At 33.5% G+C, this 26115-nt stretch overlaps 2 protein-coding genes and 2 long non-coding RNA genes across 5 annotated transcripts; 2 read left to right on the top strand and 2 right to left on the bottom strand.

Annotated features, from left to right (window-relative positions):
• The first annotated feature begins 1576 nt into the window (after positions 1-1576).
• On the top strand, positions 1577-14997 carry LOC112740897 (serine/threonine-protein kinase TIO). 2 transcript variants are annotated; one of them, XM_025789596.3, is made up of 22 exons: positions 1577-1936; positions 2036-2110; positions 3216-3308; positions 3494-3568; positions 3702-3794; positions 4349-4412; positions 4515-4599; positions 5254-5326; positions 5413-5481; positions 5578-5658; positions 5750-5819; positions 6173-6325; positions 7870-8008; positions 8242-8413; positions 9036-9134; positions 9910-10437; positions 10532-11689; positions 11809-12042; positions 12500-12643; positions 12830-12910; positions 13738-13926; positions 14371-14997. In XM_025789596.3, the coding sequence occupies exons 1-22, from the start codon at positions 1847-1849 to the stop codon at positions 14614-14616; spliced, it is 4011 nt and encodes a 1336-aa protein (XP_025645381.1). In that variant the 5' UTR covers positions 1577-1846; the 3' UTR covers positions 14617-14997. The 2 variants fall into 2 exon arrangements, 1 of the variants encoding a protein (XP_025645381.1); XR_011870511.1 differs by having other exon boundaries at positions 1599-1936; positions 12311-12643.
• Positions 14998-18541: 3544 nt separating this feature from the next.
• Positions 18542-22963, top strand: LOC112740895 (hsp70 nucleotide exchange factor FES1). Its single transcript, XM_025789595.3, has 8 exons — positions 18542-18818; positions 19005-19096; positions 19212-19362; positions 20540-20667; positions 20774-20932; positions 21007-21192; positions 21847-22109; positions 22693-22963. The coding sequence occupies exons 1-7, from the start codon at positions 18650-18652 to the stop codon at positions 22057-22059; spliced, it is 1098 nt and encodes a 365-aa protein (XP_025645380.1). The 5' UTR covers positions 18542-18649; the 3' UTR covers positions 22060-22109; positions 22693-22963.
• LOC112740896 (uncharacterized) lies at positions 22427-23091 on the bottom strand. The gene is made up of 2 exons (XR_003171319.2): positions 22973-23091; positions 22427-22871 (listed from the first exon to the last, which is right to left on the bottom strand). It is a non-coding gene; the product is annotated as an uncharacterized lncRNA (long non-coding RNA).
• Positions 23092-23766: 675 nt separating this feature from the next.
• On the bottom strand, positions 23767-25971 carry LOC114925168 (uncharacterized). The gene is made up of 3 exons (XR_011871723.1): positions 25898-25971; positions 23964-24058; positions 23767-23882 (listed from the first exon to the last, which is right to left on the bottom strand). It is a non-coding gene; the product is annotated as an uncharacterized lncRNA (long non-coding RNA).
• Positions 25972-26115: the final 144 nt, after the last annotated feature.

The following is a 26115-nucleotide window of genomic DNA, read 5'->3' as shown; positions in this document are numbered from 1 at the left end:
GACTACATGCTGCCAGAATTTATCAAAGTAGTAACAGACCCTTTTTCTTGGATCAAATCATATTCTCATCTGAAACAACATACATAGTTCTAGAGTAATACAACTTACAATGTAAACAACATACACTTCTAAAAAATAAGACACACTTTGAACCTAGTATCACAGAAGGTTCCTGCTACTCATATGCCTTAAAAAAATTTGGAGATCACAATTACAATTACAAAAGCAATAACCAAAGCTTTAACACTAACGCCGCTAGAACCACTATTAGCATTACAATTTTTAGCTTCCAATTCTAATCCACTAACTCTAGCATCTAGTTCCCTTAGTTTTCCAGCATCAACACCAGCAGTATCAGGAATCTGACTTTGATCTCGCGTCCAACCCTCTATATCAGGAGAATTCCTGGGAAACTCTTCAAACGATGCAACATAATCATCCAACCATGTAAAAAATTTACAATGCAATTTTGTGCTCTATAGAATATACCCACAGCTCAAAAGATGTCACATCGAGTTAAAATCAACGAAACTTAAATTAAATTTCAGATTACCTTGAAGTGTGGACATCCAAAAAATAACCGGTTAGGGTTCAGCTCTGTTGAAGAGAGAAACAAAATAGCATGCGTCCCACACCGACATCGTGGAGCAATGAACTTCTTCTTCTTATTCGGTGCAACAACACTTCCTACAGATACACTTATAGGACTTCTGCCTTCATCTTTAAAAACTTCTCTTCCACTCCCACCAATAGAACTCGACGGTGGTTCGTTGCTGCTGCTCATGGCTCTGTTAGGGTTTTCTTCTAAATGTGAAGGCTAGGGGAAGGGGTTTCATGGAAACCCACCTTTTCAAAAGCAACTGAAACTTTGCTTCCCACTCAAACGACGTCGTTTATATGGTGACTGGGTAGGACAAATTAGCCCCTGTCCATCTCAACACTGACTGAACACATCATCCACCTCATATGACAGGTCACGCACCGAACGAGCCAGCTCAGCGTTTTTCGTCATGTCTCGGCGGAGAAAAACGCATGGGGACCGCCTTGTGTGACGAAAATCGGGGACAGAAACCGAACTGGATCGATTTTATTTTGAGGGGTCGCGTTGTTATTCTTGAAAATGGACAGGGGTCGGGTTGATACTTCACTCTAAAAGTTAATTTCAACAAATCAAAAGCTCTTTATTTTAATAGTATCTCTTCGATCAAGAGTAAAGAGTGTCTGGCTAATTTATTTTGCTTAGAATATACGTGAATATCTAGACTAAATATTTAGTATTCATTTTATTCAAAGCAAATAAATAAGTTGTTTACTAAATACAAAAGTTTTTGGTCATTTATAAAAAATATAATATTTATTAACTATTTTTATCGCATTTAAATCATTCAAGATAGTCACCAAAAAAAAAAAATCATTCAAGATAATATCTGTTAAAAATCTTTTTGTAACATAATTTTAAGAAAAATCTATTGGGATGAAATGTGTATTTATTTATTTTTTTTCAAATTTCAAATCGACTTTTCCCGCTCAGCTATTATCAACGTTTTCATATCTCTCGTACAAATTTTATTTAAAAGAGAATTCATTAAAAAATAGCCACAACCAAACGGGAACTTAAAGGAAGTAGAAACTGCGATCTGGTGCTTAACGCCTCCGCCACCTCTCTGGTGCTTGTGCTTCTGCTCCGCCGTCGCCTCCTCTCGACCCTTGCCCTCCTCTGCTTCTGCTCCACTAGCTCTGCTCTCTTCCTTCTCTTCCCTCAACGGTCAGCAACGTTTTCAAATTTTTTCCTTTCTGTTCATCCACGCTCTGCTGAAACTCGGTTCGGCGAAATTCAAATTCAACAATGACCGTCGAGAACTACCACGTCATCGAGCTCGTCGGCGAGGGTTCCTTCGGGAAAGTCTATAAAGGGAGGCGCAAACATTCCGGTCAGGTATTCTCTCTTCCCATTTCTCTTCTTCATCTCACAGAAAAAGAAGGTTTCCCTCTTCTTTTCATCTCTAATTCTCCGGTTGGTTTCTTGGTGAACTAGACTGTTGCGATGAAGTTCATAATGAAGCACGGTAAAACCGAAAATGATATCCACAACCTCAGGCAAGAAATCGAGGTAATTTGTACCCTAATTTCTACTCATGTTGAAGGTATTCAAGTTTCGGCAGTAATTTGAGGTTGGATGCAACTAGGCTTTATGGTTCTTCGTTATTTGAATTTTTTTTGATTCACTGTATAGTACGATGAATATCGAAAGTAATTGGATCAAAGAGAATTTGGAGTGTGATTGCGTGGACAACTTTTTTTTTCTTTTATCCCCTTTAAAATATATCCTTCTAATATATTCGTTAAAACAAATTTTGCTATTGTTTGAATGTAAGAATTCTTAAGAATAAAACATTTATTATTTTAACTAGCTTCACATATATTCTTATTACTTTACTATTATATATATTTAATTGTTAAAAATATAGTTCCTATTAATATGTTAATTTACTATTTACTTATATATTATGCCAGAAAGAGTGAACTTATGCAGCAAGCATGTTGAATGAGAGTAGAGAAGCTATTCATTACTGTTGTTCCATCCACTCTGATAAATAAAAGATAAAATAATTTCACATATTGGGATGGCATTAATCATGTCAAATGTTATGTGTTTTTCCATGAGAGAAAGTATAAAATGTTTAAATCTAACTTCTCATTTTAATATTCCAAAGATGTTATCCTGTCAATGTCTCTTTCCTCTTTTTTGGTATCCAAAGACTGGCAAGCATCCTCATAAGCTCTTGTTCCTGTTTTGTCTACTGCCAGTTTTGTTTATTTTGCAATTCGGTATAACGACACTCTTTAAAAGCTAAAAGGCCAACTAGAGCAAAACTCTGATTTCCTCAAAGCTAAAAAGAAGTCCTAGTGGCATTATCCAAACAAGCCATAAATGTAAAATGTGATGCATGTGTTGCATGCATGAATCTGATAGCAGTTAATATCAGTTTCTGCTCAATGATTATGTAGACTCAGTTGAGTAATGTATATACTGTGCATCCATTTCAAACTGCTGTTCTGCATATCTGAGGTCTAGCTTAAGGTATTGGGGATACATATGGAGAAACTATTACAAAAATCCATGAACAGATTTTGTTATTGTTTGTTTCCTTGGCATAATTCCTGCTGTTACTAATTACTTATAGACATATGTTTGCTGAATTTTGAGATTGCAGATCTTAAGAAAGTTGAAGCATGAAAACATTATCCAGATGCTTGATTCATTTGAAAGTCCACAAGAGTTTTGTGTTGTCACAGAATTTGCTCAAGTAAGCATCTGTATTTTCTCTCATGTTTGCAGTTCAATGTTTAACTAGCGCTGGACCTGAAGTATTATTATATCTTTTAATGTTATCCTTTCAAAAATGACGACGCTTGAAATCTTGAATAATGGAACCAGCCAATATGATTGATTAGAAAATTGTCATTCTGATTATGTTTTTTTATACTACAGGGAGAGCTATTTGAGATTCTTGAGGATGATAAGTGCCTTCCTGAAGAACAAGTTCAAGCAATTGCAAAACAACTGGTATTTTCTGTATATTTATTTTTTTTATTTCTTTCTTTCTTGCTTGCTTTCCTTATTTTTATTGATTTCCGGATGAAGAGTTTTGGTTCACAAGACCAATAACCGCATTACGTTTTTTGGTTGGATTATGCAGGTAAAAGCGTTACATTATTTGCATTCCAACCGAATCATCCATCGTGATATGAAGCCGCAGAATATTCTCATTGGTGCTGGATCTGTTGTCAAGGTTGGTTTGACTGATTGTATGTTTGTTCCTGTGATGAAACACAAGTCAGAATTTAATCATGATCTTCATCTTGCCTGTTACAGCAGAATTTGCGCAGTATTAAATGGAATTTTTCATCTTTCTGATAAGTACAAAACTGCAACATACACTGTTTATAGACTGCATATATTTGGTAACCTTCAAGTAGCCACCTTCTTGTTTTAGCCATTTTCAACTTTTACATGAAGTTTAACATGTAAAACTTAAAACACCCCTAAGTTCAGGTTATTGAAAACATGTTAGATTCTGTTTTATTTAATGTCTCATAATCCTGTAAGTGGTCTAATTTTAGTCTTAGAAGTTCTCTCTCTTAAGGCAGCTGGGGTGGGGGTGGGTCGGTTGATGTGATCTAAAATGAACTTATATATGAAAATTGAAAATGGTTGAAACAGAGGGAGTTGCTTAGAATTTAACCTATTTGTTATTCTGACCTTCTGATGTTATGGCTTCATTTTCTATAATTAAGTACAGTTGGCTCAAACCTAATTTGTCTTTTTCTCATGAATCTGTGATAGCTATGCGATTTTGGTTTTGCACGAGCAATGTCCACAAATACAGTTGTCTTGCGATCCATAAAAGGTTTGGTTTATGAGAGCTGATTATGTTGTTAAATAGCTGTTTGTTCTAGAAAGTGATTGCAGTACTATCTACATGTTTTTTTTAACAGTTTTAGTGTTACAGGAACTCCTCTATACATGGCTCCAGAGCTTGTACGGGAACAACCTTACACCCACACTGTTGATTTATGGTCTCTCGGTGTTATATTGTAAGTTAAAGATCTGGTGCAAACAATAGACTTCATATTTAATTATTCTTTACTTTGTGTAGATTTTTTGCTACATTTGAATCTGAGTATCTGACATAATATTTGATATTAGGTTAGATATCTCTGCATGATTTAAGTTGGTCATTTTTATTTTGTAAGATATAATCACAGGAAATTAAATCCACAATCCTTAAAAGTTAAAACAGAGAAAAAGGTTGCCATGCATTTGTCCATGTTATTCTTTTATCTTTTGCCATTCTTTTGCTAGCCCAGTTGATTACCTATTTGTTAGAAAATACTCATCAAAATAGCCAATGGATTCACCAAAATTACTCATTTTAAGTAGTCAGTTCTCTTCTTGTTCGTTTGAGCAAGAGGGATATTTTGTATTATCTTTTTTGTCCTTTCTAGTTGTCATATGTTTCTATTTTTCTAATTTCTAATTTTGAAGAAATTTCTAGCTTCAATCTAGCAATTCTTGTTCAGTTTTACTTTCCCTTTTTCAAAGTGTGACATTTCTCTTTGAGCTTTTTTAAGTCTCTTTTCAGCATGTAAAAAGGTGGGTTATGATAACCTGTATTGTTGAGCAGCAATTTCCAATCCTTATCGTTCTATTCACCTTAAGCTGAAGCCAGTATTTTGTGTGTCTAACAGATATGAGTTGTATGTTGGCCAACCTCCTTTTTACACAAATTCTGTGTATGCTCTCATCAGACACATTGTCAAGGTACATTTCTCTAATACTTTAAATTTGTTATGCAATTTCTTGTATGCTGTATTAAATGTGGATTAATTGCTCATTCAATAATCCAGGATCCAGTTAAATATCCAGAGAGCATGAGTCCCAGTTTCAAAAGCTTTTTGAAGGGCCTGCTAAACAAGGTAGCTAACTTGTGAATATTCCTCATCCACTGTATATATATATACATACATAAAATAACATACAAATTCTTTGATTTCTAATATTATTCTGAGCAGGCACCTGAAAGTCGTTTAACTTGGCCTGCACTTCTTGAACACCCATTTGTTAAAGAGACTTCTGATGAACTTGAAGACAGGGTACCTAATTCATCTTTATTTCAGTGGTATTTCCATAGTGGGCAAGTTGTTCCTTGTTAATTTAGTAAAATATTCACTGAACTTGTCTTAGGCATTGTGTGAGATTACCGGCTCACCTGGGGACTGTGATGCTGCAAGGAGGACCATTCAAAATTCAACAGGTCAAGCTTCTAATTAAACTGTTAGTTGATTGTGGACACTTTACTAATTAGTGCACAAGAAATGGTTTTTCAACTGAGTTCACAAATAAATTAGATTTTGGTATATAGGTGTTGGATGTTTTAATTTAAATGTCATACATCAATATTTCACTTGCTAAAACTGAAATCCACTCTTAATTACAATTTACATAAGAAACCGCATATTTTTTCGAGTCAAAATTATATGTTAAAATAATGTAATATAAACTGGTAGTGTGTATTACCAAAGTATCTACTACATTAGCCTTCACTTATTTTTCCCTTTATTTAATTATCTATTTATTTTGCTTCCTTATTAGTTTAATTTGTCACAGGTTGTAACTATCCCAAGTCTGGTTTGTTGGAGCATAATTCTTCTCCACTTGAGAATAAAGCTCTGTTAAAGAGCCCTAAACCAGACAAGGAGAATTCATTAGTTCCTGATGAGTCCCCTGGAATCTCAAATCAATCTGCTATAATAGAGTCAGGTAATTTTTTGATTTCATACACTGTTTATTCTATGAAACTATTTCTTTGCCTCTTGTGACTACCATTGTTTTGTAATCTTTCACAAACTCAGGTTTAATTTTACTTTGAAATTCCTTTTGGTTGAGATGCCTTTTTTTGTGTGTGTAAATCATATTGATTTACCACAGAATTAGCTGATTAGGTGATATTATACATAATAAAATTGGGATAATGCTCATTGTTAATGGACGATCAGATGATAACTTATGATCATATGTGGAAAAGACCTACATTTGTTTGGGCAAAGAAGATAAATTAATGGGAGAGTAGCCTAAAAGTTAAAGTTTAGGAAGATGTAGGAACTCTAAAGATATAATCAAATCATTTGTTTGTGAACACAAATAAAAAGGTTTAATTACTCTTCAACACCAAAAAATGTGTTAAAGTGCTACTTCTATACACTGTAACAAAAACATCACAGTATATATTGAAAATTTTGAATGCACTTGATCTATTCCTATAGTGTAAGAGTTTGGTACCACAAATATTATGTTTAGGCAATAACAGCAGAATAATAAGAGTATAAGAAAGGAAATATAGAATTATGGAAGAGAGAGTAGAAGGAAGAATAGAAGAGAGAGTAGATAAATTCTAGTAGAAAGTTATTATTAGAAAACTAAAACAGTTAAGCTTTCAATACATTTATTATTCACGTTCTTTTGAATTTATCCAGTATGAGTAACTTAAAATTTTAATATTTGATACTCGAGGCCAATTTGGAAATAACAAATAGCACAACCACTACAGATAACAGCTTTTCAGATAAAAATACTTAAGTATAAGCTTCTACCTTTTTGATAAAACACAGCTTCAGCGTACAAGAGTACCCTAACAGGAATTTATTTTTATTACATCCTTTTATTTTTATTTTTATTCTTTTTAAAAATTTGAGGCATACAGCTTTTCTCCATCTATTATGCATTTTGTTCATATAATTGTGGTTTCGTATGCCCCCATATCATGTCAGGAGGGGTAACATGTATGCATTATTGTCATGGAGCGGGTTGAATGCCACATATGCTGGAAAGTGAAATGGACTTTGCCAGACTTTGAGAGGAGATCATCCTGGCATATTACCCTAAGGCCTAGGTGGTTAATTAGACTGAGAACTTATAGATACATATATCTGTTGCCATTACTGATTCTATCCTGATTGGAAAAGCCTTCTTTCTACAAGTTCTTGACTGTGATCATGTGCAACTTATTGCAAATATAGATGACTCATTAATGAGAGAATAACTTGTGAATAAATACCAGTCAGCTGCCCTAGTGGTAGATCATCCTTGTTGCATCTTTTTTCCGACTGTAGGCAACCATATACCCGCTTTATGCTTTTAAGAATTTTCTTACTCTTTATGCGGACATCTTTAGACAATGAATTCAAATTACAGTTTGTTCTATGTTTTTGGGGAAATGGATTGTCCACTATGAATGTAGAAATTGATATTTTTGATTTTGTGTTGACACCTCTAATCTGTGATTGAGAATATGTACTTTTGTGTAGGTTGCCAAAGATTGGATCAACTTGAAAATAACTCTCGAACAGTCAAAGGTGCAAAAATAATTGGTCAAGATAGTGAAGCTTTGGGGCATATTCTTCTACCACTTAAAAAGTGGTCAAATGGATCTCAAAATATTTGCAGGTAAATACACATTGCATGTTTACAGCTACTATGCATTTCATGAATCATCATGAGTCTTATTAAATACTGATTTGGCTTTAATGTCTGGAATAATTTGTTAAACTGAAATGTGGATCCATATCTGTGAAATGTCATGGTATATAGAAATGTGATGGATATAGTCCTATCTCTTGGTTTTCAACTTTTGCATACATATTCCATCTTGAAATCTAACTTATTGTTTTGAATTATAGTGATCAAGTACTCATTGAGGCAAACCAATCACTAAGGATTGTTTCAAATCTTGTTGCGGCTGGTGTGCTAAGTCTTAGTGGGAAAATGGATGAACTTATAACTGAAATTCTTCTATTCATTGGGTCTGTTCTAAGCGTGAAATCCTCTGAACTTGTAGACTTGATAGCAAAGGTATGCATTGAAGCACTTTATCTATCCATTTCTTTCACAATTATGACTGTTTCCTTTATATCTTACAAACTATTTAAAAAACTCCTTGGATCACCACAAATGGTTGTTTGACATGGTTGTTCGAGTCAACTCATGAGCCAACAAAATGAGCTTACTCAAGGTCAGGCTAGGCTCATTTAATATATAAGCTCAAATCCAGACTCAAGCTTGGCTCACAAGCTCATGAGTTCAGCTTATTGAACTGTTAATAAGTCGAGCTCGAGCAAGTTCACGAGTCGGATTGACTCGCTTCCAGCCCTATGTGTGAGTGATTTTCATTTGGAACAATTAGTTATTACTTATTGGGCCAACTTAGTTGGACTTGTAAGGGAGTATCTGTTTCCTACTCTATTTAGTACAGAAGTATCATGGGCACTTACCAAGAATATTAGTTGCCGTCCACAAATGTTCCCATTTAATTGGTGTTAGAATTTTTGTTTGTTACGTGTTTGAAGCTTTGTAAGTACATTAAACATGAAGTTCCTTTATTATTAATTCACCGTTGTTTGGTGCATGGTTTGATGTTAATCTGTTTTCTTCACTTAAGTTGCTAGTTAAACTACAAATGTCTTACATTTTGCAGGGTTTCTCCATCACAAAAGTTTTGCTAGAAAACTATGGGGCTTGCACTTCAAGTTCTTACTTCAGGCACTGGGTTGCAATTGTTGAAATTTATTCTCAGGTAGTCTGGTTGTACCAGTTCTATGTAGTAAATTCACATTAGATTTTAATCTTCTTTCCAAAGTTTAAATTGTGGGCTTCAGGTCAGGGAGAACTAAGATATCCTTAATTAATGAATAACGTGAAGCTGATATTGATTTGATGTACTGTTCCGTGACTGAATAGACAAAATATTAGCCCTGATTTTATGTTGATTTGAAACTCCTAATCCTCATTACATGATTCAACCCAAAAGAAGAAAAAAGGGTAAACTTTAATGGCAATTTGCAATCTATGCTATAATATAATATCTTTGCCTTGAGTGACACTCTCAATTCATTTTGTTTTATGATCAAAGTTTCTGGTTTTCTTTTAAATGTTTCACTATATGGGATGCTGAGGAATGTGTATTACTTTGCATCATTTGCTTTTTCCTTTATTTTCTCTCATTTTTTCATTAGTTTTGGTTTAGAAGGATTCCTTGTATTTCCCACCTGTAATTTTATGTACCTAAACAATTCGTAAAATTAAAGAAGGCAACAAATAGAATTAGATATATGGAAACTTATACGGTGCAGTAGGATACTGTGGGATATTTTTATTTTTATGGTATTCTAATACACAGCTAACCACTTAACCTCACCTAACTGGAGTATTTTATGTATGTTTCCTCATTCAATGCTAATGACCTAAATTGGAATAAAAGAAGAAAATGGAATTAAGCTAGATGGAAAGATCCTGTAATGGTCTGTTCTTTCCCTTCTTACTATAATGTCAGTGATTAATATATTTTGCAGATTGTAACTTCAAGCAGTGAAGCATCTGGAAGGGTACTGTCTGAGTCTAGTGCGTGCATTACAGTCATGCTATCTAGAGTTGTTAAGGTGCTTAGATCATCTCAAATTTTGGATCCAGATACACATAATGAAACTGTTGGTAGAGTCTTAGAACATGCTAAAACATCTGGTCTAGTAGACAATTTGTGTCTGTGCTTAGCCACTTCAGGTTCGAGTCTCATCTCAGGCTCTTCGAATATGCTACGGGCTGCTACTGAAGCATGCAGGGCTGTCTGGTCTTTTATTAATGCACTGGATATATACTTTATGAAAAAGAGTTCCCCTTTGTTTCCCATAAACGCTTTGTGGAATCATTCGTTGAATAGGAAGCAAATTATGGATCATGGGCGAAGTCCCTTGGCTGTTACAGATACCGCCCAAATTGTTGATGCAGTAACGAGAGCATACTTGAGATCTAAAGCTGTACAAGTTGCTGTTTACTATTGTTTTCACCAGCGTATTGAGTTTGCCATGAATTGTAGTCTCCAGGTACTTTGTGCATGTTCTGATAGAACTTATTTGCAAATGGCAATTGTAGATAATAGGTCAACAGTAATTAATTTTTGTATTGCTTTTTTCTCAGCTTTTGTCAAGGTGCTGCATACACAGCGGTACTGTTGCAGCTCTCCTTTGTGGTCTACCTACTACCCTTCCGGTGACTACTCTTGTTAGTGGTGGTGGTGATGGTACTATTATTTCAGAGATATTCTCTGTTTTGTCATTATGTATTAACTCTGCTAACAAAGATGCACAGAGTGGGGAACCGAATAATATTCAGTGCAAATTATCATATCCCTCTGCTTTGGTTCGTCATTCATGTCTCACTCTTGCAATAATTGCACAATGCTTAAAGTCAACTGGACGAAATTCAGCAATTTTTATGCTGACTACCTCACATAAGAAGCAGTTTGCTAGACTATCATGTCTAGCCCATCATATGTCTTCAGATGACAAGGCAAAAGCTTCTCAAACTGCATCAGCATTTTTGGCTCTGGCGTCCATTTTATTTCTTGAATCTGGGGCTTCAGTTGAGTCTCAAATAGCTGACATTGCTATGCCTTTAATCCCTCGAACTTTTGCTCTGTGTGACCATCTTAAAATTTCTTCTTGCAAAAAGAATGACAATGAATTGGATCCTGACTACCTAAGTGGGAAGCTTTCATATTGGCAAGGGGTAAGAGATGGATTTGTTGGTCTATTAGATTCCAGACTGAAATGGGGAGGACCATTAGCTGTTCAGCAGTTTTGTGCAAGTGGTATCCCTCTTCTTCTTATTGGCTTATTAGGCAATGATGTTTTAAATGAGGCACATGGAAATGAGTGCCTGAATGATAGAGTTGGATTATCTCCAGTTGGGGTTGTATGGACTATTTCTTCGATCTCTCACTGTCTTTCAGGCAGTGCTTTGACTTTTCGCCATATTTTAATTAGAACTGAACACATTAAGCTCATCACCAGCTTGATATGTGATGTTCATATTAAGTTAGTAAAAGGCTGGATTGGACCTGGTGGAGGACGAGCAGGAGTAAGAGAACTAATAAATGCAGTAGTAGATCTCTTAGCATTTCCTTTTGTTGTGCTGCAAAATGCCCCTGGCCTGCCATCATCAGCCACTGCTTCTGTGAACAGTGGGTTTCTACTCAACATTGGTTCACCTGGTCAGAGAGTCTGCTTGGAGGACAAGGATATGGTTAAGGCCATACAAGAAGACATGAACAAATACATTAAGATCCTTGTGGATGTAAATTTATCTTAATACTTTAACTCATAAGCTGAATTTCTTTTAGTGACTGTTTGAAGTAATAGATATTCATTTCTAGTCAAATGCTTGGAAAATATTAACTGCTTTTAAATTTTCAGGTGGGTGTGCCTGTTATTATCCTTCGATGCCTAGATCATATGGAGTTGGCTGACTTGGGCAGACCTGTTGCCTTCCTTGCCAAAATGGTATTCCACCGGCCTTTAGCAATTCAACTTGTGAGTAAAGGACTTTTGGAACCAAACAGGATGAGAAGGTTATTTGATTGTTCAGGCCCAAAAGAAGTTACACTGGACACACTAATGATAGTTTCTGATCTTGCTCGCATGGACAAGGTTAGTTTTTGTTCCTTATAAGTTCTTTTATCAACTACAAAATGCCAAGTCTGGTCCCTTGTGCCTTGTTTTTATTTGGTTTATTGTATGGCAAAGTATATGTAGTTAAGTACAGAAAAAGTGAAAGATATAGATATATGATTGCATGCTATTGAATTTGTAAGGAAACTATGAGAAGTTTTATTTTTGTTGCCTCTAATTTGTCGTTCTCAATTGTAATCAGGATATATTTCTTAAGTATTTTTTTGTTATCCAAAATTTGGTTTAGTGTGAGAGGCTACTTGGGTTTCGCTATACTTTTGAAGAAAGACTTTTTGTTCTCCCTATTCAATGTCTCAGGTTATGCTTTTTATTTTTGATGTGTATAGTCTATTCATCTCTCTTTGCTTAATTGCTTTAGGATGTCCCTCGTTGATACTTCACAAATTTATTATTGCTTTCTCTTTGTGGTGTCCAGCGATTCTATGAGTGTATCCAAGGTGCTTCTATTTTGGAGTTCTTAAAAGATTTTCTTTCACATGAAGATCCCAATTTCCGTGCCAAAGCTTGTTGTGCTCTTGGAAATATGTGTCGTCATAGCGCCTATTTTTACAGTTCATTTGTAAGTATCATGAATAATAAGTAATATAGTATTGGTTTTTCTGTAGTCATAATGGACACACAAGAAAAACTTGTTTCTATCCAAACAGAGAAAGTAATATTATTCTGTTTGATCAACACAAATTTCAGAATTTGTTATCATAAGAATAGTACTTTTCCAGATAATATATTGAATTGGAATTTCTAGGCAAGGCACCAAATTGTTGGCCTCCTGATCGATAGGTGCTCTGATCCTGACAAAAGGACACGAAAGTTTGCTTGCTTTGCAGTAAGTTTTTATCAATATCTCCAGCAGTTATAATGCTCATGTTTTTAGCATTTATTTTATTTGAGGTGAAGTATTTTGACTTACAATAATCTTGTGCTACATAAATAAAATTTACAATATAAGTAGACGTAGATCTGTGGTATGTGCCAACCAATCGTAGATTGTGTTAAGCTGATTGTAGATCGTGGTAATAATGTGAAGTCTATTTTAGTTAAGCCATTTGTAGAATGTGGATTATGTTGATGTTAATAGATGATTATTTTTGTTAAAGTTACATAATATCTTAATTGTGTTTGTAATTTAACATATTTTGTTTTAAAATAATTAAATCTTAAATGTTTAAAATAGGTTTTAACATTATTCATATAATTCATAAAATTAATGAATATAATAAATTTGCACAAATTTATCAAAACTTTGGAATCATATGACTTAAAGCAATAGCCAATATGAATTTGTTAATAATGATCACTTGCAAAAAACAAAAATCTAAATTTTCTAAACTAAGAGTTTGAACATTTATAAAAGATAATACTTTTATATCTTCTTCCCATTCGAGGCGTTAATGGTTGACACTCCTAAGAAATCAATGATTTTTTGCCATAAAAGAGTATATTTTTTGTTTGAATTTATCTTTACCTATTTCCATTTCAGATATTTAATAGTTCCTGTCAATAAAATCAATTTGAAACAGTTGTTCGTGGCATAAAATTATACTTGTTTTTAGAGCAGATTTCAAATCTTTCCATGTTTCTTACCAAAATTTGGTGCACCCTTTTTTTTTTTTTAACATTCCTTTTGATTTGCTTTCTGCAACCTGAAAACAGATTGGAAATGCGGCTTACCACGATGATACATTGTATGAAGAGCTGAGAAGATCTATTCCTCAGTTGGCTAATGTACTGCAGATGGCAGAGGACGACAAGACTAAGGTAAATGCAGCAGGTGCACTCAGCAATTTGGTTCGACACTCTGACAAGCTTTGTGAAGAAATAGTGTCCAAAGGAGCGATTCAGGTGAAGTTCTTGCTGCAGTTTATTACTGTTTCTAAATTTTTGTGATATGAATTAAGGAGCGATTCATCTTTGGCTTAATTCATAAAACCTGGAAATGCACCACAGAAAATAAAGTAGTTTTCTCTTTTTGGGGCTTGAGAAAATAAACTCTGTGTGTGTATATTTTTTGTAAACAATGGTATAAAAAACTCCAATAAGATGCATTTGCAAATTCCAATTTTTAATTCCATTTCTGGCATCTAGAATTGAGCATGGAATTCTGAATTTCAATTCCTATCCCATGCGCCATTTCTTTCAAAAAAAAGTATTAAGAAATGAGTTTTATTGGTCTGCATTCAAGTGCTACTATGTCTACTATTTTCATTAAAATGATTAGCATCTTGATGCATTTATCATTCATAATTTTATGTGTAAAATGTCTCATACGGTTTTTAATCTGGGCAGTCTCTGTTGAAGTTAATTTCTGACTGCGCGGTGTCAGCCCTAAATCCAAGCAGGAATGAGTTAGCAACCGAATCTCCAATGAAGATTGCTCTCTTTTCCTTAACAAAGATGTGTGCATACCCACTTTGCAGACGGTTCATTCGTTCGTCACCTTTGTTCCCTGTCATTCGAAGTCTTAAACAGTCACCGGAACCAAACATTGGCAAATATGCTAACATGATCATTGACAAAGTTGCCGAATCATGACATTCATAGTCTAGATGGCATTTGGCAAATGCATTGAAGTTATTGAGTAATTCTATCTTAAACACGTAAGGGCAACACTGAAGAGATTTTCTCGTCATATGATGGAGAGAGGTCAAAGGATGTCAATCAAGTTAGATGATTACGCTCGTACATTATTTAGTTTAAGGGAGCCCCTAGATCTTGGGATTGACATAACTTAGCCGCCCTTTGGGGTGTCATTGTATATAATATGATCATTTGCACATGTATGATGATTTTTACATCATGAAAAATACATCTACTTATAGATATTATATATTCCCTTCTCTGCAAACCCAACACACACAAAAAAAAATGATCTACAATGTATTTTTATCCAAGCTATTGTCGATTTTTTGTTTAGGTTTTTGTGCACTAATATCATTTAGATGGCAAAGTAGTTAAGGAAGACGGATTCATGGCTATTGCTTTAGTATCTAACTATCTATGGTGATGGTGACTTTAACCATCACCACAAAAGTTAGTTCATGGCGGGTGAGTCCAAAGTCTTATAAGGCATCTATTTTAGCAGGTGTTGGTCCCTTGATATGGGATTTTTTTTTAGGTATTGATCTCACGAGACTTATAACGCAGCATCCTCTCTAAGAGATGACATACTAATCGCTCCACTTTGTGGCACTTCACTCAGTGGTAATTTACTCGGTCTTTTGCTGGTCAAAACCCCTAGGTAGTCCTTTCCAGATGGTTGACTCTCAATGAGAGTACCAATGTAATGAGCTATAAGATCTTGAAAGAACTATTACTACAAAAACTAGCTCTTTATAACGCATTTTTTTAATTGTTGGGCTCTTGTTAAGAGACTCTTTTTTAGGTATTAGTTCCACTAGACTCAAAACATAATTGAAGAGTGAAATATATAAATTTATTGTTAACTAGAGTGAGAATCACAAGAAGAGATAAATTAATTATACTATATAGCATATTTTAATAAGTATTATATTATTTAAAGATTGATTAGATAATATATAAATTAATGTTAAATTTGAATTATTTATATTAAAATTATTTTGTAGAATATTTATTTAATAATTTGTATATAATTTTATATAATTATTCAACTAAAAATAAGATAAATGATTTAAAATATAGTTTATTAATTTAAAATTTTGAGCCAATGAGTTATAACTCAAATGACATAGTCTTTCTATACTCAATTAAGAGGTCGCGGGTTCGAGTCTCCTATCTTTGATAAAAAATAAATAAATAAATAATAATTTAAAATTTTGAATTCATTTATTTTTAAAAAGACATAGGCTTTTTTTTATTAGAGTTGTATAAAACTACATCTTCATTTGTTGCTTCTATTTAATATAAATTAAAATATAGTTTATTAGTTTAAAGATTTGAATTTATTTATTTTTAAAAAGACATTGGCCTTTTATATTAAAGTTGTACAAAATTACATCTTTATTTGTTGCTTCTATTTGCTTTAATTGTCCTACTTTGTCTTTTTATATGGTGTTATTGTCTTGCAAATAATTAAAAAAAATAATAAGAATGAGAAATACCAAAATATAATATATTAATTTTATAATTATGATATATTTGAATATATCTAGTAAGAAGATGTGGCAAATTTAAACTTATTTTTCTTTAGAAAAATAAATAAGAATAAAAAATACCAAAATATATTATAAAATTATAAATTAATTTTATAATCATGATATATTTAAATATTTTTAAGTAAGAAAATGTCATATTTAAACTTACTTGGAGGTTGAAAGGGTAAGATAGATATACTATTAATATGTATAAGTTGTAGAATTTTAATATTGTAACTAAAATTTTATAATTATTATTATTATGATACTTTTTAATGTATATTTATTGTATTTAATTAGTACTTTATGTTTTAATAAATAATAATCAATAATTTTTTTTTATTTTACTAAAAAATGATTGGTTGATTTTTAAGTTTTGCTAAATCATCAAAATTGCTGAAGTGGCATCATTAGAAGAGAAACACATAACTGGTAAACTTATTGTATAAGAAGTTGGTATCACCTTTTACATAATAAAACTAGAATGAGACCCGCACGATGCGCGGAGCGGTAAATTAATGATAGTATATAATAAATATTAAAATTAATATGTTTTGTAGAATTAAATTAAATATGTAACTAAAGTTAAATTTGGAAGGTGTTTTATTTAAAATAATTTGTATTACAAAAAATTTGGATGTTAGAGTTTTACAAAGTGACATTTTTATTTGGTAGTTTGATTTTTGTATTTGTTTTAGTTGATGAACTTAGTCTTCTTATATGCGTTCATCCTCCTTTTTCTTTAAAATTTGTGTTGGCATTGGTCTTAGATAGATATCTCTATTACTTTTTCATGTTCATAAGTCCTGTTTAGGAATTTTTATATTTGTTAAAATTAAATATTTAAATAAATTAATTAGTTTTTGAGAGACTTATTAGTTATAAATACCTATTAGTCATTATGCAAATTTTTCTATTTATAGATTGATGTAAATTTTTGTATTTGAAGTTGTGCTAACCGAATAATCATCTAAAATATTATAATATAATAGGTTATATAAAATAAGATTGTGTTATATTTGACTCATTTAATATATTATATAAAATATAATTCTTTGAACAAAGAAAAACAATAGATTTAATTTTTTTGAAAAGCGTAACTTTATATTCACTAACCAATATTGATGTGAGTGCAATCATTTTTTAGCTCATTTCACTAACTACATCTCAAGTGTCGTCAACACTTTAATCCGACCATTAGTTTCAGGGTGATAAGCCAAGCTCACAGCTAAACTTGTTTCTTGGGCCTTAAATAACTGCTTCCAAAAGCTGTTAATAAATACCCTATCCCTGTCTGACACCATAGATTTAGTAATGCCATGAAGTTTTCCCACATTCTGGATAGCTACTAAAACCATGCTTCATGGTAAGGATGAAAATAGGGCAAGTTAAGAACAGCACTTTAAATTTTAAATTATTTTAAAATATTAGTGAAAAGATGTATTTTAAATTTTAATTTTAAATTTTTAATTATTTTATATATTTTATTTATATTTTTTGTTTTTGATATTGGAACAGCAATGATATTTTTTTGAAACGTAGACTGATAGAATGTTATTTTTGAATGTGGAACTATTTAATTAGAGAAATAGAAATTAGATCATTTAATTTGTGAAAAATATAAAAATTGGACCGTCTAATTTGTGACAGGTACATAAATCAGACCGTCCGATTTGTGAGAAGTATAGAAATTGGACAAAAAAATTTCTGTTAAAAAATATTAAAAAATTTGAATTCGCACTTTCACACTTTTAAAAAATATAAAAGATTACAATATTAGGATATATCACTACTTTTACTTCCATATGAAAAAAAAGCACCTTTTATTTACTGAGACTAAATTAATCGATACAATTTAATGATCCAATAAATTAAGGAAAAGTATAAGTAGACAATGAAAATATTAAATTAATATGAATAATGAATATATTGGATATTTTTTTTTTTACCGAAGATATGAAAACTCAAACCTGCAACCTCTTAATTGAGTATGGAGAGACTATGCCATTTGAGCTATTGCTTCTTGGCGAATATATTGAATATTCAATTCACTAGATATGTGAATAGTTATACTAATATTAAGATCTAAATGAGTAATTTAGGAGTATAATATATTTTTATTTTATTAGGTCAATTTTAGAACTCATTATGCACTTTATTCACAAAAAACCATTCCCTACCTAACAAACTCCATAAATTTCCAATTTAATCACTGCAAACCCTAAAAATAAACTACACAAACGCGCATCATCATTACGAAATCTCGCCGTTGGATCTTGGAACGAATGGTAGGATTGACTACATGACGTGTCAATTAAAAAGAAAAGTTTGAGGTTCTCTGAAGTGTGAAGTTAGTTCAGCACTCCTGCTTATTAAGAAGCAAGCAGAAGGAGGGGGGAAAACTCTGAAGTGCCTTGTTAGTTGTTTCTTCGCGTTTTCCGAATGGACCGAATATGCCTCACTCTCCTCCTCTTCGTGCGGTGGCGATGTGCCGCGCAGACACCAACAACAGCTCCGGCGGCCTGTTATTGCCCACTGATGCGGTGGATTCTGTTTTAGTTCCGCCTGAAAACTCCGACGGCGGCTTTTCTTCACTGGACAGCATGTTAAACTGGGCTATAAGTATGTCAACTTATTTTTTATTTTGCTTTTCATATTTATGTAAAATCATCAATGTTTCACTTTTCAGTAACTTTTTGGTCATTTGAATGTTTTTTTTTTTTTTAATTAGAAAAGAATCTCAACATGAAAGTTGGAAGTGAATGTTTAATGCTGTAAACGATTTTTCTTTGTTAATTGGCAAATTAGGTAATTCGGATCCCGAAAAATTAAAGGAATCTGCCCAAGCTCAGCAACGGCTCTCACCAAGCGAGCTCCAGAAACGCCAAATGGAAATCAAGGTTGGGGATGTTTGATGTGTCAATCCATTCGAACATTAATTGCACTTATTTTTGTGATATCTGGTGTTTGTTGTTTCTTTGTATTGTGATACATACTTTTTGGCTGTTAAAACAGGAGATTATGGAGAAAACAAAGATGCCTTCGGACGGGGAACTAATGAAGATTGCTATAAGTGACTTGAATAACAAGTCAGCATCATTGGAAGATAGGTACCGTGCATTACAGGAGCTCTTAGAGCTCGTGGAGCCAATAGATAATGCAAACGGTAGGTATTTTCTGTTAGGGTAAAGTATGTTTTTTTTTTTTCTCTAACATGTTTAATTTGATTTAGTTTTGTTTTTAACGTATTCGATTCATTCAATTTTGTCCCTAATGTTTTCAATTTATGTCAAAATTATCCATGGATGTTTTCGATTAGGTCCCTAATGTTTTTGATGGAGTTAACATTCATGTGTAATTTTGACACAAATCGAAAATGTTAAGGACAAAATAAAATCAAGTTAAACGATAGGGGTATTTTTGAAAAATTTCCTAAATGTTAGGGACAACATGCATACTACCTTTTGTGTTATTGTCTATGTTTTCATAACCGAGGTGTACCCCAATTACATTAACTTCCCTGTGGTTAGTGTCTCAGAGATACAAATACAAAGACAATGGATATAGAAAGTTGTATGTAGGAGAGTGAGAGATTGTGAGATTGAATACAGTGTGCATCTTAGAAGGAAGTTCATTAGTGTCTCTACCTTAGATAATGAAAAATGAAAAACCATTTTTGCTGCTTGAAGTGTTTATTCCTAGAACAATATCCATAACTCATGTCAATTCTGGTAGAATTGGCTGCTATTATAGTCATAAATAAAGTAATTTTATTTTATGTTTGCGTTTAGGCCAAATTACAATCACCTCTCTTGAGGTTTCTAGAAATTCAACTTGACTCCCCCTTGAGAGAGAGAGAGAGTTTTATTTTCTAAGAGTCCTCGAGAATTACTCACAACCATTGGAGTAGGAACTTCAAAAACAATTGAAAAGAGAATCAAATACTGAATACTTTTGGAGAAATGAAGGAAATAAGTGTGGGAGTTTGAGACATTAGTGGATCCCTCTGTTATATAATGCGTTGGAAACAAATAATAGGTTCCAATCTTCCTTTGTTTTGGACAATGCATTTAATACAACATATCTTCATCTGATTTTCTTTCCACTAGTCTTCATTTTTTTGTTCTATATGTAATTGATTTGTGTAATGTTGCTTATAGGTGAATCCATTATGGGTAAGGATATAAACTAGCATATTCGCCTACCACTTATAGCACTAAAGAAGAAACCTAGACATAACTTCAAAGATTGCCACAATACAAAATTATTTCTTTTTGTTTAATAATATTTCTTTTGTTATAGAAAAGTAGTGTATTTCTTATAGAGATTTATGCATCTCTCAGATTTGCACAAACTTGGGGGACTTGTCGTGATTACACAGGAACTTAATCACTCTGATCCAGGCATAAGGACAATTGCTGCATGGATCCTCGGGAAAGCTAGTCAAAATAACCCAATTGTGCAGCAGCAGGTATGCTTTTCCTCTGATGATGCATTCAGTATTTGGAAGTGCATTGGTTTCTAGAGAATGATTGAAGCTAAGCAATATAAATTAACATTCTCAAATGTCAACTTAGGTCTTGGAACTCCAAGTACTCTCTAAGCTGATGAAAATGGTAAAATCTGATTCTGTAGAAGAAGCCAATAAGGCACTATATGCAGTTTCAGCATTAATTCGGAATAATGCTGCAAGTCAGGAGAAGTTCTATGCCGAAGCTGGAGGTTGGATGCTTCACGTAAGCAAAAATTTTATATGATAATTTGATGTTGATGTTTACAGTTTTGGTAACTGAGGCTGGTTTATCTATAGGATATTTTGAGGAATGCTAATCTTGATATCAGACTACGGAAGAAGGCTGTGCTCCTATTGGCTGATCTAGCAGCGTATCAACTAGAGAATGTAGACAGAGATGGCCCGCCTTTTTTCAATGATCGGGATCTGTTGAAGTCAGTAGTTGATTTAACTGCATCACCTGATCTTGATCTCCAGGAGAAGGTGATTATTGACATGGCATCTCATATTATCTTTTTAATTGTTGGAAATCTGCTTTTGTGTTGCGTGACTATGATGCTATTGGAAAATGCAATCCTTCATTTAACATTTTAAGATTATTTCATACCGGACTAGTCATTTAGGCTTAGTTTGGTAAAAAAAAAAATTTCAAACGGACCTTATAAAAGCTAGCTTTTCAAAAGTTGTAGCATCTATGTTTGATAAATTAAATTAAAAATGACTTTTAATAAGCACAAGCAACAAGTGCTTTTGACAAAATAGTTTTTAAAATTTAAAAATACTATAATAGACATTAATGTAAGAATTAAATTTAGATATTAGTTAATGATTGATGTTATATAAGACTTTTTAATTTTGATAAACACAAGTTAACTTTGAAAAGCTCTTCCTTAGATGCTTTCAAAAGCATCCTAGCTTTTAAAAGCTGCAAACACAAGCACAAGCACCTCTCGAAAAACTTTACCAAACCAAGCCTTAGTCTAGTCACATGCTTATTTCGTTAGGTTTCATGGATTGACCTTTGGTGGTTGTGCTTACCTTCTTTAATATCTTGTCTGAAAAAAGGAGCCCATTTTGGGTTCATGTTGAGCTTTCTTGATTTGACTTTGTGGCATTGCTTCTGCCATGTGTTAACAGGCTCTTGTAGCGATTAGAAGTTTTCTGCAACTAAGGATCACCGAAGCTATCGTTTTCAGAGATTTTTGTGCTTTGGGAAATGCACTGAATAGGATGAAGCAATCGTTGCATGATTTGATGGCAGACGAGTATCAGAGAGACTATGTGATGGATGTGGAAACCCTTCGCATTGAAGTGGAACAAATTTTCCATAAAAAACTCGTAAAGCAGTGATGAGTTCACATTCCTGTGATCATAATGACGCATAATTATTCAGTTTCTAGGTTTGTATCATTATTTAATGTTTTTATACCTTTTTTTTCCTTTAGTTTTCTCACAATTTTGATGTATCATATTACAGGGATTAATAACTTAATATCAATCTTATAGTTGTGTATACCAAAAAGGAAAAGAATCTATGAACGAGTCAATCCAGCGTTGAGAGTTGTTATCGACAATTGTTCATTTTACTATCTTATTCTATGTTATGGACAAATGTTAATGAGATTTTGATTTTAACAAATCATTCCTTTGAAGTTCAACATAGGTAGTTGTTGATCTGCTCATTACTAAATTGTGATAACAAAGAGGCAACAATATCTTGAGATCAAATTGGATTTATTACACAGCTTTAAAAGGGATGAATGTACCTGGGCATAAACAAACATATCTCAATGGCTTATGTACTATGTACATTGCTTGAAATTAATGATGAAAATGTTAACCTCACCACCGTTTCTACTTTGTTCAGACTATAAAATTTTAAGATGTACAAATTCCTCCTAGGTTTTACTGATGTGTTTCAACTTTCAAGAATTCCCGTGTATTCTGAACTTACCCAAATTGTTTACATGGTCAAATACTCAGGTGTCGTATCATCCTATCTTCCGGACATGAGATTCACAAGATTTTGGTTTTCATAGAAGGAGCCAACATCCCCAATCATCAGTAGTTGAAGAAAGTGTCATTAAGGCAACGACAATGGATCTCATACTCGGACGCAGTTGGGGATTGTCCTGTGTACAAGCTTTCGCTAGATGCGCCATCTGGAAGCCAAATAAGTCATGGTAGATTGAGGACTTGAAATCATTACAAAATAAATAAATAAATAAATGCTCAAACAGTCGAATCAAACAAATATGCTCACTTTGCGAACTGAATCAATAGGGTAGTTTCCCCAAGCCTTGGATCCACTAGTTTACAAAGATCTTCTGTAGGATCAGGCTGACTAAGAACTCCTTCAAACTGCATTATAAAAAGAATTTAATATATTTTACTGTGATTAGGCAGTTAAATGCTACTCTCGCAGAAAATAATGAAAATGACTAAGAAGGCATGTGGTTCATGAAAATTTTCAATTCGTGGGAATTGTAAAATCATTCCGATGTAAGGTTTTAGTGTAAATTTCCAGGAATGAAACATTCTTCTAACCACACCCCTTAATTGTAAAATTTTTGAGTGAAGAAATTATGATCACCAGCACAAGCCCTTGATCAGCACAGTCGCTTGTCTTGACGATAGCTTCCTAGCTGAAATAACAAAAAGAACTACCAAAAGCATACACATCTACTTGGTGATACATCTCCAATTGAGCATACCTTCAAAAAAAACAGTGTAATTATTAACTGAATTCCATGAAATCAATGATTTCAACCTCAAATAAATGCACTGCAAACAGTTGATTAAAAGATCTAGCATGACTAACACCTCTCTGAAGGCGTAATTATCATACTCTGGAGCATTATCCAAAAGTTCGACAAGACGACAGTAGGAAGTGATGAGCTTCCAACTTCTGTCATTTAGTCAATCCGAAATCGGCAACCTACAAAGATGAATATCTTATGAGTATCTATGATGAGGATCCAAGTAATAGAAATTAAGATAAGATCTGAAAAACTTATTGAACCTTTCCGCGGTAGTTTTTATCTATAATATATTGGCCTGACTTTATGTCACGATGAATATATACAGGCACTGTATGCTCATGAATATATTCAAGACCTCTGGCAGAATCCAACGCAATTGAACACGGGTAGCCCATGGCAGTGGCTCTCTTCCTGCAATATTATCGCTTCAGCATTAACTCAACAATTAGAAATACAGTATTGTAAATAAAAATCACATGAGCTGATCTAAACCAGAACCGCGGAGATGCCTGACTCAAGTTTCCATTCTCAATGTATTCATAGACAAGGAAAAGCGAACCCTCGATACTATATCCAATCAGCCGCACCTGGATGGTAATGAAGAGTTTCAGAGACACACACCAAAAGAGTTGAGACTTTATAATACAAAACACATCTCCATTGAATCCTTGTGCAGACTTACATACACTAAATATCAAAGAGGAGTGACAAACGATGTCACAGAAGTTCTCCCGACAACATATGTTAAGAACAATATACTTAGAAGGTTTTTGTAACAGAAGCGAGCAGTTTATGCCTAATGTTGGTGAAATGGAAAGCAAACGAACCAGTGGAAGGTCAAATGGAACTGAATTCCTCAAAAGAAAGCCAAAGACAACAAACTGGAAAAGATTGGAAACTACCACAAACAAATTGGGGAACTGGAACTGCTGAAAGAAACCCAACTAGAGTGCAGGACAGACAGGAATGCTAAAATGTAGTAGAATATATGAATGACAAAAAATAGGCAGAAACATGAAAATGCAATTGCCAACTTCAAGGAAACACAGAATCAAAATTTGTGTTACCATTTCATGATTTATAGGCAAAAGGGGTCCATAAGATCCAAATCCTAAAAACAAGTACCAATATCATCCCAGATATCCTGGAAACAAGTCAGAGAGCTTCCAACCACCAGAACAAGATGAGTAGACACCAGAAAACAGATGTGGAGACAGATAAAACCATAGTACGCTGTATTCCATCATCCTTCTGTTTTTCTTTGGTGTTAAATAAAGATAAGGAATTAAAATTGGAAATGGAAGTAATTGAACATGCATGGAAAATTAAACAGCTTCTGAGAGGTACTGATATGTGTCACTATTAAAGAAACCGAGAAGAGCTCCAATTACCAGGGTAAAAGCATACTTAATGAAAGGAAAGAAAAAAAGAGATGCAGACTGCAGGCTCCCAACTCTCCTATGACTGAATCCCCCCTTTCTCCTTGCACCCTATGCTTCCTATCTTAAACTTCGTGTATCTTTCATAATTCACTTGCACTCCCGTGTAAGGGGCATATCAGTTTTTGGGATAGTTTCAATAACAAAAAATAAATAAAGACAGCCCCGGTGCACAAGTATCCCCGCATTAACGCAGGGTTGGAGGAAGAGCCACACCCAAAGGGTGATTTGTATACAGCCTAACTTGATAATTATATCAATTGCTGTTTCTATGGCTTGAACCCTTGACCTTGACGTCACGGAGACAAACTCAACCGTTGCTCCAAGGCTCCCCTTCGATGGTTTCAATAAGAACAGAAACAAAAAAGAGTAAATGGTCAAATTCATCCCTAAAAGATCACTCGGTCTACAAATTGGTCCCTGAAAGTTTTTTTTAATCAAGTTCGTCTTTCAAAGATTTTAAGTTGGTCATATTAGTCCTTCCATCACTTCCGTTGTTGAGAGCGTCAGAATTTGCTTATATGACACGTTAAATGACATCATAGTGCACACCTAAAAATTTTAATAGCTGCTAACATGATAAGTTTATGAAATTAGATCAAATCAATTCCAAATTGTGGAATTTCAATGCCTCAAGGTCCCCCAATTCAGGATTGATTTGATCTAATTTCATAAACTTGTCATATTAGTAGTCAATTATGATTGTCAGATGTGTGTTGTGGTCAGTGTGGAGTCATTTAACGTGCTACATCGGCAAATTTTGACGCAATAGATAGCATTCACCAGTAACAATATTCAGTTAGTTACTTGTATAATATAACAATTATGGATGGTGCTCTAATCTAATTACTAACACATATTCTAGAGGCAAAAAGTCTATGCCAAAGATATTACTAGATCTCATCACTGACATTATTAAAACTATTCTGATGTCACCTGCATGTACACAATTCAGAAACACAATAAAATTTTTGAAGCATTTAATACCAGGTTTAGATGATGAACACGTGTCAGGACTTTCAATTCTGCAAGAATTCTTTTGATGCTTGCATATCCATCTTTTGATTGCAGCTTTCTGCAGGCACAGAATATTGGCTGTTATAATGAGAATAAGGATTCTATAAAGAACACTAGGGAATGGTTCTTAAGAACCAAAAAATACTTTGATCCTTGTAAACATTACCAAGCATTGTAAGGCATTGATA

The sequence above is a fragment of the Arachis hypogaea genome, chromosome 14 (genome assembly GCF_003086295.3).
Source record: "Arachis hypogaea cultivar Tifrunner chromosome 14, arahy.Tifrunner.gnm2.J5K5, whole genome shotgun sequence".
NCBI classification, from domain to species: domain Eukaryota; kingdom Viridiplantae; phylum Streptophyta; class Magnoliopsida; order Fabales; family Fabaceae; genus Arachis; species Arachis hypogaea.
This window is presented reverse-complemented; position numbering and strand designations above follow the sequence as displayed.